The 14,599-nt window shown below is 40.4% G+C and overlaps 1 protein-coding gene across 7 annotated transcripts in view; it reads right to left on the bottom strand.

Annotated features, from left to right (window-relative positions):
- The window catches only part of AOAH (acyloxyacyl hydrolase), a 220,240-nt gene that overhangs the window by 67,851 nt on the left and 137,790 nt on the right, over positions 1 to 14,599 (bottom strand). For all 7 annotated transcript variants that reach the window (XM_026447149.1, XM_026447152.1, XM_026447156.1 and 4 more), the window contains exon 12: positions 13,421 to 13,512. In XM_026447149.1, coding sequence (XP_026302934.1) covers positions 13,421 to 13,512 — 92 coding nt within the window. The remainder of the gene's footprint in view (positions 1 to 13,420; positions 13,513 to 14,599) is intronic.

Below are 14,599 nucleotides of genomic sequence, written 5' to 3' on the forward strand. Positions count from 1 at the left end.
CAGCGACTCGAGAGGCTGAGACAGGAGAATTGCTTGAACCTGGGAGGCAGAGGTTGCAGTGAGCAGAAATCACGCCACTGCACTCCAGCAATAGAGTGAGACTCCGTCTCAAAAAAAAAAAAAAAGGAAAGAAAACCTGGTTTTGTATACACATGTAGTTGGAAAAGGGGGGAGCACTTCAGTATCCTTTTTAGATAACTATGGATAGCTGTCTTTGATTCTACACAAGAATTCGACAAGTAGTAGTTTCTTAAAGATTGATTAGTTGTAAGGTGGAATCTGAAATTATATCAATGATCTTTCATACTTGTTACATTAAAATGCATTGGTCTGTCTTGCACTTTTAATGAATCTTTTACCAATGTATTATCTTAATCATACACTAATATTTAGAAAATATTGGTTCCTGAGTTATCAAGATGTTCCAAATGTTGATACATTTAATGCTATAATATAAAAAAATCATTTTTGTTAATATTGCTACATATCAATTAGGAGAGTCTTAGACTATTAAGAAACTGTCAAGTTCACACTAGAAGATGGAAATTTTTCAAAATTCAAATATTTTCTTTGAAAGCTCAAATTTTATGATTTTCAACCAATACTGTCAATTATTTTCCTTGAAACTACAAGCTCATTTCATTCATTTTAGATAAAATATCTGCCATATATCCAAGTCTGAAAAACCATGCTTTGTTATCAAGTAATTTTTCAGCAAAAATGGTGTTCCATGAAAAGTTAACTCAGCTCTCATCTCGCCTACACAAGTGCTTTTCCCCAAGACAGCCATCATACTTTGTTAATTTATTATACAGTACAAATGTTTTACGCATATTTCATATTTCATCAGATTAAATTATTTAAAAATCAATTTAATAAAATTAATAATGTTTTTTCTGCTTTGTACTATGTGACATTTTTAAGGGAGGATGTCCTCCTCTTGTTTTAAACGGGGAGTGTGTGGAGGTGAAGAACACAGTGACTACTAATAGAGTTTGGTGCCAGCGCTTGATTCACGCTAATGTGTCAACAGTTCTACCTACCATTGCTTTTGTACCATCTGTACAAATGGCTACATAGTGAAAAGCCAAATACTGTTTTAGTATTGCTGTGAAAGTAGTTTTTTACTTGTGGACCCCTTGAGAGGGTCTTAGCGACCCCACAGGGGTCCATGGACCACACTTGGAGAACTGTTGCTATGGACACTATCCCACTCCAGTCAGCCTCACCCAACTTCAGAGGACCACCTCTCTGGTTAATTATTTGTTTTGCAAAGTATAATTATAACAGGGCCAATCATTTGCAATTATATCACATGTAATTTGCGAATAATGGATTTAATAAGGTTATTAAGCCCATTAGTGTTTAGTACTTACATGTCCTTTTTTGAAACATGAAATTAGGTTAGCAAATTTTAGCTGCAATTCCCTTCTCTCCAATTATCTGGCTTTACTGCCCCAAGTGACTTAGTTCAGTGTTGTCACACTGTTTTTCAAAATTATTCTCTCATATAACATCTATTGGGTAGGAGAGAGTAGATAACCTTTAACGTTTCGATTCCAGGACATCTCTCACTAAAGATGTGTTTAAATACCCCTGAAGAGCATTATTGTGCCACTTCTAACAATGGCTTTGTCTGAGCATTTGCTACATCTTTGGTTCAATATGCCAAATTTAAGCTGGAGGCAGAGGGAGCAACGTTTAATCTAGAAAATGTCATCTGGTTTGTACTCATTTTTGCTAACTACAGATCTCAGTCTTATTTCTCCAGCTTGGTGTGATAATTTTGGTAGCTGCTTTTGGTTATTTTGGCCTTCATTGCTTTTTATGATGAATTTTAACTTTTTACTTTTTTGAAAAAGCTCTGATTGTTGCCCTGTTTTTCATCCTTATCACATATCCTTGGCCTGCAGAACCCTACTGACTGGACTGACTCCTGGCCCCACTTTCAGAACAAGGGGATATGAACAGCCAGAAATGCTCAGTTTAGATGTGTTGGGTAAGGGTGGCTATTTTTGTTAAGGATTTAGATGCCTGTTTTCCTCTTTTGGGTTTGCTGGAGAGATATAGTAAACATAAAGGACAATAATGGAGTCCCATGTTTACTTACCAGCCTGTCAAGCACTCAATATCACACAACACAGGACTTACTGTGCATGAGACTGCACTATGCCACAGGCTATATACGTTGGCCAAACACTGTTCCAAGAACATCAGGCTCTGACCCATAAAATTAGCCATGTCTTGTCTCAAGGTACAGGCTAGTTAAGGAGTGGGTAGCAGAAGCAGGAGCATCTCTCTTGAGCAATTTTCCTCAGTACTTCTAAACCAAGTAGCATCATAAAGTAGCATCATGTTGCCCAATAATCATGCCCAGTGAGCATGGGAGAGAACTTCAGAGATCATCTAGTCCAACTCAACTTGAGCACATAAATGAGGTTGAGGAATGCTAAATGTTCCACCTGGAATAACACAAAATGAGCACCCTTATAACTGAAAATACAGACTTCCTTTCACTCTATCATGCCTACTCTGGGATTTTGAATGCTGGTTTCAAATGAGAAGTCCTTCCTTCTTGTAAACATTTTGGTATTGTTTCCCATCTTTCTACATGTGGTATTAGATCTTTGGTTTCTTTATTGTAAGCAGGATTTTCCTGTTATATGAATTGCTTTGGAAAGTGATCTGAACATGAAGTACTATTTTTAATTTTAATTTTTTTTTTTTTACTTTTTTATTTTTACTTTTTTAAAGACAGGGTTTGGTTCTGTTGTCCAGGTTGGAGTACAGTGGCATGATCATAGCTCACAGCAATCTCAGCAGTCTCAAACTCCTGGGCTCAAGCAATCTTCCCATCTCAGCCTCCTGAGTAGCTAGGACTACAAGTACATGCCACCATGCCAGGCTAATTAAACAAATATTTTTTTAAAGATGAGGTCTTACTATGTTGCTCAAGCTGATCTCAAACTCCTGGCCTCTAGTAATCTTCCCACCTCAGATGCCCAGTAGCTATTTTCAGTCTTTTAAAAATACTTTTTTCGGAGGGGCGGAGCAAGATGGCCGAATAGGAACAGCTCCAGTCTCCAACTCCCAGTGCGAGCCACACAGAAGACCGGTGATTTCTGCATTTTCAACTGAGGTACTGGGTTCATCTCACTAGGGAGTGCCAGACAATCGGTGCTGGTCAGCTGCTGCAGCCCGACCAGCGAGAGCTGAAGCAGGGCGAGGCATCGCCTCACCTAGGAAGCACAAGGGGGAAGGGAATCCCTTTTCCTAGAAAGGGGAACTAAGACACACAACACCTGGAAAATCGGGTAACTCCCACCCCAATACTGTGCTTTAAGCAAACGGGCACACCAGGAGATTATATCCCACACCTGCTGGGAGAGTCCCACGCCCACGGAGCCTCCCTCATTGCTGGCACAGCAGTCTGCCATCTAACCATAAGGCAGCAGCGAGGCTGGGGGAGGGGCGCCCGCCATTGCTGAGGCTTAAGTAGGTAAACAAAGCCACTGGGAAGCTCCAACTGGGTGGAGCTCACAGCAGCTCAAGGAAGCCTGCCTGTCTCTGTAGACTCCACCTCTGGGGACAGGGCAGAGCTAAACAACAACAACAAAAGCAGCAGAAACCTCTGCAGACACAAAGGACTCTGTCTGACAGCTTTGAAGAGAGCAGTGGATCTCCCCACACGGAGGTTGAGATCTGAGAAGGGACAGACTGCCTGCTCAGGTGGGTCCCTGACCCCTGAGTAGCCTAACTGGGAGACATCCCCCACTAGGGGCAGACTGACACCCCACACCTCACACGGTGGAGTAAACCCCTGAGAGGAAGATTCCAAAGTAAGAATCAGACAGGTACACTCGCTGTTCAGCAATATTCTATCTTCTGTAGCCTCTGCTGCTGATACCCAGGCAAACAGGGTCTGGAGTGGACCTCAAGCAATCTCCAACAGACCTACAGCTGAGAGTCCTGACTGTTAGAAGGAAAACTATCAAACAGGAAGGACACCTATACCAAAACCCCATCAGTACGCCACCATCATCAAAGACCAGAGGCAGATAAAACCACAAAGATGGGGAAAAAGCAGGGCAGAAAAGCTGGAAATTCAAAAAATAAGAGCACATCTCCCCCTGCAAAGGAGCGCAGCTCATTGCCAGCAATGGATCAAAGCTGGACGGAGAATGACTTTGACAAGATGAGAGAAGAAGGTTTCAGTCCATCAAACTTCTCAGTGCTAAAGGAGGAATTACATACCCAGCACAAAGAAACTAAAAATCTTGAAAAAAGAGTGGAAGAATTGATAGCTAGAATAATTAATGCAGAGAAGGTCATAAACGAAATGACAGAGATGAAAACCATGACACAAGGAATACGTGACAAATGCACAAGCTTCAGTAACCGACTCGATCAACTGGAAGAAAGAGTATCAGCGATTGAGGATCAAATGAATGAAATGAAGCAAGAAGAGAAATCAAAAGAAAAAAGAAGAAAAAGAAATGAACAAAGCCTGCAAGAAGTATGGGATTATGTAAAAAGACCAAATCTATGTCTGATTGGGGTGCCTGAAAGTGAGGGGAAAAATGGAACCAAGTTGGAAAACACTCTTCAGGATATCATCCAGGAGAACTTTCCCAACCTAGTAGGGCAGGCCAACATTCAAATTCAGGAAATACAGAGAACACCACAAAGATACTCCTCGAGAAGAGCAACTCCAAGACACACAATTGCCAGATTCACCAAAGTTGAAATGAAGGAAAAAATCTTAAGGGCAGCCAGAGAGAAAGGTCGGGTTACCCACAAAGGGAAGCCCATCAGACTAACAGCAGATCACTCGGCAGAAACTCTACAAGCCAGAAGAGAGTGGGGGCCAATATTCAACATTCTTAAAGAAAAGAATTTTAAACTCAGAATTTCATATCCAGCCAAACTAAGTTTCATAAGTGAAGGAGAAATAAAATCCTTTACAGATAAGCAAATGCTTAGAGATTTTGTCACCACCAGGCCTGCCTTACAAGAGACCCTGAAGGAAGCACTAAACATGGAAAGGAACAACCGGTACCAGCCATTGCAATAACATGCCAAAATGTAAAGACAATTGAGGCTAGGAAGAAACTGCATCAACTAATGAGGAAAATAACCAGTTAATATCATAATGGCAGGATCAAGTTCACACATAACAGTATTAACCTTAAATGTAAATGGACTAAATGCTCCAATTAAAAGACACAGACTGGCAAACTGGATAAAGAGTCAAGACCCATCAGTCTGCTGTATTCAGGAGACCTATCTCACATGCAGAGACATATATAGGCTCAAAATAAAGGGATGGAGGAAGATCTACCAAGCAAATGGAGAACAAAAAAAAGCAGGGGTTGCAATACTTGTCTCTGATAAAACAGACTTTAAACCATCAAAGATCAAAAGAGACAAAGAAGACCATTACATAATGGTAAAAGGATCAATTCAACAGGAAGAGCTAACGATCCTAAATATATATGCACCCAATACAGGAGCACCCAGGTTCATAAAGCAAGTCCTTAGGGACTTACAAAGAGACTTAGACTCCCATACAATAATAATGGGAGACTTCAACACCCCACTGTCAACATTAGACAGATCAACGAGACAGAAAGTTAACAAGGATATCCAGGAATTGAACTCAGCTCTGCAGCAAGCAGGCCTACTAGACATCTATAGAACTCTCCACCCCAAATCAACAGAATATACATTCTTCTCAGCACCACATCACACTTATTCCAAAATTGACCACATAATTGGAAGCAAAGCACTCCTCAGCAAATGTACAAGAACAGAAATTATAACAAACTGTCTCTCAGACCACAGTACAATCAAACTAGAACTCAGGACTACGATACTCAACCAAAACCGCTCAACTACATGGAAACTGAACAACCAGCTCCTGAATGACTACTGGGTACATAACGAAATGAAGGCAGAAATAAAGATGTTCTTTGAAACCAATGAGAACAAAGATACAACATACCAGAATCTCTGGGACACATTTAAAGCAGTGTGTAGAGGGAAATTTATAGCACTAAATGCCCACAAGAGAAAGCTGAAAAGATCTAAAATGGACACTCTAACATCACAATTAAAAGAACTAGAGAAGCAAGAGCAAATACATTCAAAAGCTAGCAGAAGGCAAGAAATAACTAAGATCAGAGCAGAACTGAAGGAGATAGAGACACAAAAAAACCTCCAAAAAATCAATGAATCCAGGAGTTGGTTTTTTGAAAAGATCAACAAAATTGACAGACCTCTAGCAAGACTAATAAAGAAGAAAAGAGAGAAGAATCAAATGGATGCAATAAAAAATGATAAAGGGTATATCACCACTGACCCCACAGAAATACAAACTACCATCAGAGAATACTATAAATACCTCTATGCAAATCAACTAGAAAATCTAGAAGAAATGGATAATTTCCTGGACACTTACACTCTCCCAAGACTAAACCAGGAAGAAGTGAATCCTTGAATAGACCAATAGCAGGCTCTGAAATTGAGGCAATAATTAATAGCCTACCAACCAGAAAAGTCCAGGACGAGATGGATTCACAGCTGAATTCTACCAGAGGTACAAGGAGGAGCTGGTACCATTTCTTCTGAAACTATTCCAATCAATAGAAAAAGAGGGAATCCTCCCTAACTCATTTTATGAGGCCAACATCATCCTGATACCAAAGCCTGGCAGAGACACAACAAAAAAAGAGAATTTTAGACCAATCTCCCTGATGACCATCGATGCAAAAATCCTCAATAAAATACTGGCAAACTGGATCCAGCAGCACATCAAAAAGCTTATCCACCATGATCAAGTGGGCTTCATCCCTGGGATGCAAGGCTGGTTCAACATTCACAAATCAATAAATGTAATCCAGCTTATAAACAGAACCAAAGACAAGAACCACATGATTATCTCAATAGATGCAGAAAAGGCCTTTGACAAAATTCAACAGCCCTTCATGCTAAAAACGCTCAATAAATTCGGTATTGATGGAACGTACCTCAAAATAATAAGAGCTATTTATGACAAACCCACAGCCAATATCATACTGAATGGGCAAAAACTGGAAAAATTCCCTTTGAAATCTGGCATAAGACAGGGATGCCCTCTCTCACCACTCCTATTCAACATAGTGTTGGAAGTTCTGGCTAGGGCAATCAGGCAAGAGAAAGAAATCAAGGGTATTCAGTTAGGAAAAGAAGAAGTCAAATTGTCCCTGTTTGCAGATGACATGATTGTATATTTAGAAAACCCCATTGTCTCAGCCCAAAATCTCCTTAAGCTGATAAGCAACTTCAGCAAAGTCTCAGGATACAAAATTAATGTGCAAAAATCACAAGCATTCTTATACACCAGTAACAGACAAACAGAGAGCCAAATCAGGAATGAACTTCCATTCACAATTGCCTCAAAGAGAATAAAATACCTAGGAATCCAACTTACAAGGGATGTAAAGGATCTCTTCAAGGACAACTACAAACCACTGCTCAGTGAAATAAAAGAGGACACAAACAAATGGAAGAACATACCATGCTCATGGATAGGAAGAATCAATATCATGAAAATGGCCATACTGCCCAAGGTAATTTATAGATTCATTGCCATCCCCATCAAGCTACCAATGAGTTTCTTCACAGAATTGGAAAAAACTGCTTTAAAGTTCATATGGAACCAAAAAAGAGCCTGCATTGCCAAGACAATCCTAAATCAAAAGAACAAAGCTGGAGGCATTGCGCTAACTGACTTCAAACTGTACTACAAGGCTACAGTAACCAAAACAGCATGGTACTGGTACCAAAACCGAGATATAGACCAATGGAACAGAACAGAGTCCTCAGAAATAATACCACACATCTACAGCCATCTGATCTTTGACAAACCTGAGAGAAACAAGAAATGGGGAAAGGATTCCCTATTTAATAAATGGTGCTGGGAAAATTGGCTAGCCATAAGTAGAAAGCTGAAACTGGATCCTTTCCTTACTCCTTATACGAAAATTAATTCAGGATGGATTAGAGACTTAAATGTTAGACCTAAAACCATAAAAACCCTACAAGAAAACCGAGGCAGTACCATTCAGGACATAGGCATTGGCAAGGACTTCATGTTTAAAACACCAAAAGCAATGGTAACAAAAACCAAACTAACAAATGGGATCTAATTAAACCAAAGAGCTTCTTCACAGCAAAGGAAACTACCATCAGAGTAAACAAGCAGCCTACAGAATGGGAGAAAATTTTTGCAATCTACTCATCTGACAAAGGGCTAATATCCAGAATCTACAAAGAACTCAAACAAATTTACAAGAATAAAACAACCCCATCAGAAAGTGGGCAAAGGATATGAACAGACACGCCTCAAAAGAAGTCATTTATGCAGCCAACAGACACATGAAAAAATGCTCATCATCACTGGCCATCAGAGAAATGCAAATCAAAACCACAATGAGATACCATCTCACACCAGTTAAAATGGCAGTCATTAAAAAGTCAGGAAACAACAGGTGCTGGAGAGGATGTGGAGAAATATAAACACTTTTACACTGTTGGTGGGATTGTAAACTAGTTCAACCATTATGGAAAACAGTATGGCGATTCCTCAAGGATCTAGAACTAGATGTACCATATGACCCAGCCATCCCATTACTGGGTATATACCCAAAGGATCATAAATCATGCTGCTGTAAAGATACATGCACACGTATGTTTATTGCGGCACTATTCACAATAGAAAAGACCTGGAATCAACTCAAATGTCCATCAGTGACAGACTGGATTAAGAAAATGTGGCACATATACACCATGGAATACTATGCAGCCATAAAAAAGAATGAATTTATGTCCTTTGTAGGGACATAGATGCAGCTGGAAACCATCATTCCTAGCAAACGATCACAAGAACAGAAAACCAAACATCGCTATGTTTGGTTTTCTCACTCATAGGTGAGTGAGAAACTATGTTCTCACTCATAGGTGGGAACTGAACAATGAGATCACTTGGACTCGGGAAGGGGAACATCACACACCGGGGTCTATCATGGGGAGGGGGGAGGGGGAAGTGGGGAGGGATTGCACTGGGATTTATACCTGATGTAAATGACGAGTTGATGGGTGCTGATGAGTTGATGGGTGCAGCACACCAACATGGCACAAGTATACATATGTAACAAACCTGCACGTTATGCACATGTACCCTAGAACTTAAAGTATAATAATAATAATAATAAATAAATAAAAAATAAGAGTATTATGATATTAAAAAATACTTTTTTCTTCCTATTTACAATTATACTGCTCTATTTCCAAGCTCTTAACCCCCACAGATATTTTTTTTTTTTTTCTGCTTTTGACCTACTCAATTCCTTCCTGAATCACACTGAAGAAAAATCCCAATTTTTTTTTAAGGGATATCACTTATTGAATTTTCTGAAGCCCAAGAGTCAAGAAAACAGGTTTTGTTAACATCAACTCAACTGAAAGAACTAAAGGTTTGTAAAACTAAGAGGTTATGTTCGTCATTAATGCATGCACATAATTTCAATTAAAGTTGTCTCATGAAGGGAATAATAAATTTTGAGAGGACAAAGAGCATAAACAAAGAATGAAAGGGAAGGAGCCATTTTCTCTCCTGATGCTTTCACAAGGTACATTTTCCAAGAACGCTGTTGATACTCATAGCAGGAGGCTGATCATGATGGTAGCAAGCACATTCTGGAGATCCAGTTGAATAGAGAAATCCACTAATTCTGTGGATAAGTATTTGGATTCAAGGGACATGTGCCCAAAATGCCCACGGGAGCTGTATACACCTCTCAGAAGTGCTGCTTCTGGGTCAACATTCTTTTCATTTTCCTGATTCCACAAGACGAGGACCTCCATCATATGCTAATCTCTTTGACATTTTATATACTTTATAACTATTTATTCCTTTAATAAGGAGATTGGCCTAGCACAGATTATCTGCGGGTATAATTTATACGATGGTATATGGATAGTTTAGCTGTAACTACTGCTGGAAGGGACACAGCGAATGGCGATCTTACGCATGCAGTGTCATGCTGCCTCTGTTTCTGTTTAATGGGGGAATCCATTGCAACTCAGATTCCAAACAGAATTTCCCTGTCCATCAAAAGGAGTTGGTATATTCTTCTCCACTCCAGCTGAGTGGCAGCGAACACAGGCACAGTACACAGAAACAGCTGGCAAAAAGAGCATTCTGAGAGGAACAGCTAGGGAGCTTGGGGTCCCACAAACACAAAGAAAGAAAAATTCCTGCAGGGGAGGTGAACAACCAGCTATAGTGTGTGCCTTGTTGAAATACAACAGGTAAGGGCAGGACTTAGAGTCAACACTAAGGAAGTTGCTTCAGCAGACTATGTGTTTTTTGTAATCAGTAATAGAGAACGGAATACAAAAAGGTACTAGGTCAATAAAGACTAGCTCAGGATAGAGATGATTGTCATATAAGCCATACCTAGATGATCACTTACTTTGTGAGATGGCGTCAGAATTTCTCCGCATAATGCTTATGAGTTAGAAATCATTCATGTCTGAAGACTCTCAACTTTTCCTCTTCCTCTTACCCCATTATCATGCTTGATGGAGGATCCTGTCTGCCTGCTGGGCACTGATCAGGATGATGGGTAGAAACTTCTGCAAGATTGGAGAGCTAGTGGGATTTTACATTGATAAGGGAGTAAACCCCTGGTGGGAGGACAGAACAGATGCAGAAAGGAAGAGGGAACTTTCCCTCTCATCTCCCAACAGAAACTAAAAACAACTGAACAGAGTCTGGGAGCAGGAGCTAAGTGTGGGTCAAGTTTTGGGGAAGTTTAGATTTAGGAAATGCAGGGCAACTACTGGTGTGTGTGAGCTGTAAGTGGAAAGAAATGAGGAAACACATTTTTATCTGTTTGCTGGGCATGGTGAGTGGATTCCTCCTTCATTCCTTGAGTGACTCCAGTAAAGATTTAAACTACTTGGAAATTAATTTTAAATATCAGATTGGTATTTCTTTTATGGCAACTTCATGGGGCCAAAAGGTAGTTGAGATTTATAGAGTCAATACATAAAAATTTAAGCTTTCATTAAAGGCACAGTAAACTGTGTTCATTGTTCATACATAACTAATTCTTTTTGTTATTGTCATAAAAGCCTTGATTGAGAGAAAATTCCAGATACTTTTATTGAGAGATGACTAGACTGGGTGGAGGGCACTTAAACATATCTATTTTTTTCTTTTCTGATGCTGACATCCGGGGGATGACCAAGGTTCTCTCTTCCGTAAACCTGTTTTGGCTGGGTTATCTCTGGATGTGTTCCAGGTAAAGACAACAGAGGCTGTAGCAGAGGGAAGAGGGGACTGAGGCTGGGGCTCAGGAGGTTCCAGATGTCTGGGCTTATGGGGACCCTAAGGAGGCATATGATGGGTCACTGAAACAGGGCAGGCCACACTTCCACATGGGGAGGACTTCTTTGGTTCTTAGTCATTTCTCCATCCCATAGCTATGTTCTCACACAGAGGGACAATGGTTAGAGTGAGCCATGTTCCCACACAAAGAATAAAAACACAAAGTTTGGGAGTTGTGGGCTAGAAGCATTCTTACTCCCCAAATTATGGGACGCAAGAACATGTCTTTGTTACGATATGACATAAGGTTCCGTGAAAACAGACCCTACCACTCTTGGCTGAGCAACCTTGGTCAAGATTCTTACTCTGTCTATTTGCTCTTGGATCTCTCAACCACAAATGCAGAGACTAATACCCCCTACCTTACAAGAAGGTTAAATGAGAGAATATCTATACAACACTCAGTAAATGCTTGGCATATAGTTACTTCTTACTTCTCAAAGGTTACTTCCTACTATCCCTATTAGTAAGTATTTTAGTATTTTTACACTAATGACAAGGACTAGCCTTTAAAAAAAAAAAACATGATTAAGTTTGAAAAGGTGTAACTACACTGGAAAACACATCTCCTTGGCTTTCCCTATATTCACAGGTTATTTCTATGTCAATATGAGTACGTTTCCCTGAAGGTTAGTTATCTTCCTAATTTCTTCTATACCCCTTTTATCACCCCAGTCTCCCATGCATTACCCCCCAAAGGAAGCGACTGTTGATCACTTCCATGAACTCTTTTTCCTCGGAGCCCCATGGCTCTGTGAGAGGCCTGTCATTGCTATATCTCCCTTGCATTACCATTATTTGTTCACTTGTCTCATCTGCCTTAATTGCAATTGACTACAAAGATGGGACAAGCCTTATTTATCTTTAAATGAACACCTGTAACATATGTGCCTGGTTAGGTGGTAAGTATTTAAGAAATATTTTTAAAGCAGATGAGTAAAAATCATCAAATAAATTATTCATGGCATGCGATGTCCTTTGTTCATCAGAATAATTGCTTGTTAAAATAATTAATGTCTGTCCCTTGGGGGCGTTCCTGTTCCTTATAGATTTGGGTAAATCATGCCCCATGTACACTTGCCCTCCTCACAGTTCTCATGGCTTATCTCATGGTGCTTTCCAGCCTTCTGGCGTTGTTGCCTGAGTCAGAGAGGGGCTTCCTAGCTGGTTCTGTCCTGCCTTTAGACCTAAAATCAAAGCTCTATCCTTTCTTCTTTTTTACACATGGAAGCCATTCATTTGCCATCTTCCTTGTGCTTATTAACTGTTATAAATGTTTAGGGGATGTTTGGAGAGAAATTACTTCTCATATTTGTGACATTCTACCATTCAAATACTAACCAGGCCCTGCTTACCTTCCAGAGATCAGACACGATCTGGTGTGTTCAGGGTGGGATGGCTGTACACTCATATCTGTGACTTTCTACCATATTAGAGACACTTGCCAAGTTTCACCAGCATCACAGGTGTTCCTGCCAAGTGTGGGCTCTGGGAAGCAGACCTCAGGCCTTAACACCAAGGCATATGTAGTGAATTGGGTTTGCGTGTCACTCAAACTCACCAGGCCTGGTCTCTACCTACAAATCTGGGGCATTAAAGCCAGGATGATTCTAGGACCTTGAGAAGTGCCAATTAGCTTCAGCCATTATCTTTATAAATACTAATTTCTGAGAACAAATAATCAAGTAAACTTTGTTTTTCCTTGAATCAGAAAATTTCAGTGATGTGTTCAGTATATTGCATCAGAAGTAAACTATGGAACTCCACCCCCACCCTGCCCATGGCAGCAATATGCTTTTCTTGCCAGCACTGCTAAAATGCAATTTGCATTATATCCTACTGTATGGTGGATGAATTCAAGTTCATGTTCTGGAAGCAGTTCCTAATAATTCTCATTTTCAACATCTTGGGAGCAACTCCCATCTCCTGTTCTTTCTTTACACAGATGTATTGAAATGTCTGAGGGCATGCAAAGACACTTACCCAACAGTGGAGTCCAGAAATCCTGTAACACCAGAGAGTTGGGGCCAGTCGAGCTCATCGGTAAGGGCTGTTGGTAGATTGATGAAAGAGTTCTAAGGAAAACAATAAAGTAGCAATTATCAAAATGGTCATTTATTTCCTAAAGGTAGTAAGAAAATTCATGGCCTGAGCATTGCTCTCTGTCTGTCTGCCTCCCACTCTCAATCTCTCTTTTTAAGGGCTTTTGGTATTCAAGGCAGATGCCTCTAACCTTCAGCTTCATCAGGGAAGTCACAATGATCAGCACTACCCTTGACCTGTCTTCTACTCAGCTCTTGTGAAACATGCAGGACATTTGGCATCTCAAACACTTGGGAGGGATGCTTCAGCAGACTGAACTTCTCATTCTTACATTTTCTGAGATTTTCTCCATTTTGCAGTTTAGGCCATCAGAAAGTCAATCATCTGAAAAGTAATTAATCTGAAAAATAATGCCCAATCCCTCAGAAAAAAATGCCTTCCCTGGGTTCAAAGTTATGGCCTTAAGGCATTAAGGTGGTGCCCTCTGACCTTCCTGGAGGTCTCAGACATTTTTAAGAATCTAATTGTGGTTCCTTTCCCCACAAAAATGCACATGTATTTAACCTGGCCTGTGATTTCAGGAGGCTCACGGACCCCCTGCAACTCCTGCACAATTTGTCAAGAACTCCTGATACAAAGTGTTGACAAAAATAGGATTCATTTGAGCCACATTTCTATGGCTTGTGCAAAATCAGCAAAGAAAAATGTGATGAGCTACAACCTCGTATTGTTCCTTTTATGAGTGACTTCTGGGACTAATCTCTCCTGTGGTCTAATTTTTAGAAAAAGCTTATCTAAATTGGTATGTTTGGAACAGGGCTGCCAGATTTAGCAAATAAAAATAAAGGGTGCCAGCCAGGTGCTGTGGCTTGTGTCAGTAATCCCAGCACTTTGGGAGGATTGCTTGAGCCTAGGAGTTTGAAACCAGCCTGGGCAACATAGGTAAAATTGGTTTCTACAAAAAATAACAAATTAGCTAGGTATGATGGCATGTGCCTATGGTCCCAGCTTCATGGGAGGCTGAGACAGGAGGATTGCTTGAGCCCAGGATGTCAAGGCTGCAGTGAGCCATGATTATGCCACTGTACTCCAGCCTGGGCAACAGAGTAAGACTCTGTC

Source organism: Piliocolobus tephrosceles, chromosome 8, assembly GCF_002776525.5.
Source record: "Piliocolobus tephrosceles isolate RC106 chromosome 8, ASM277652v3, whole genome shotgun sequence".
In the NCBI taxonomy this organism is placed as follows: domain Eukaryota; kingdom Metazoa; phylum Chordata; class Mammalia; order Primates; family Cercopithecidae; genus Piliocolobus; species Piliocolobus tephrosceles.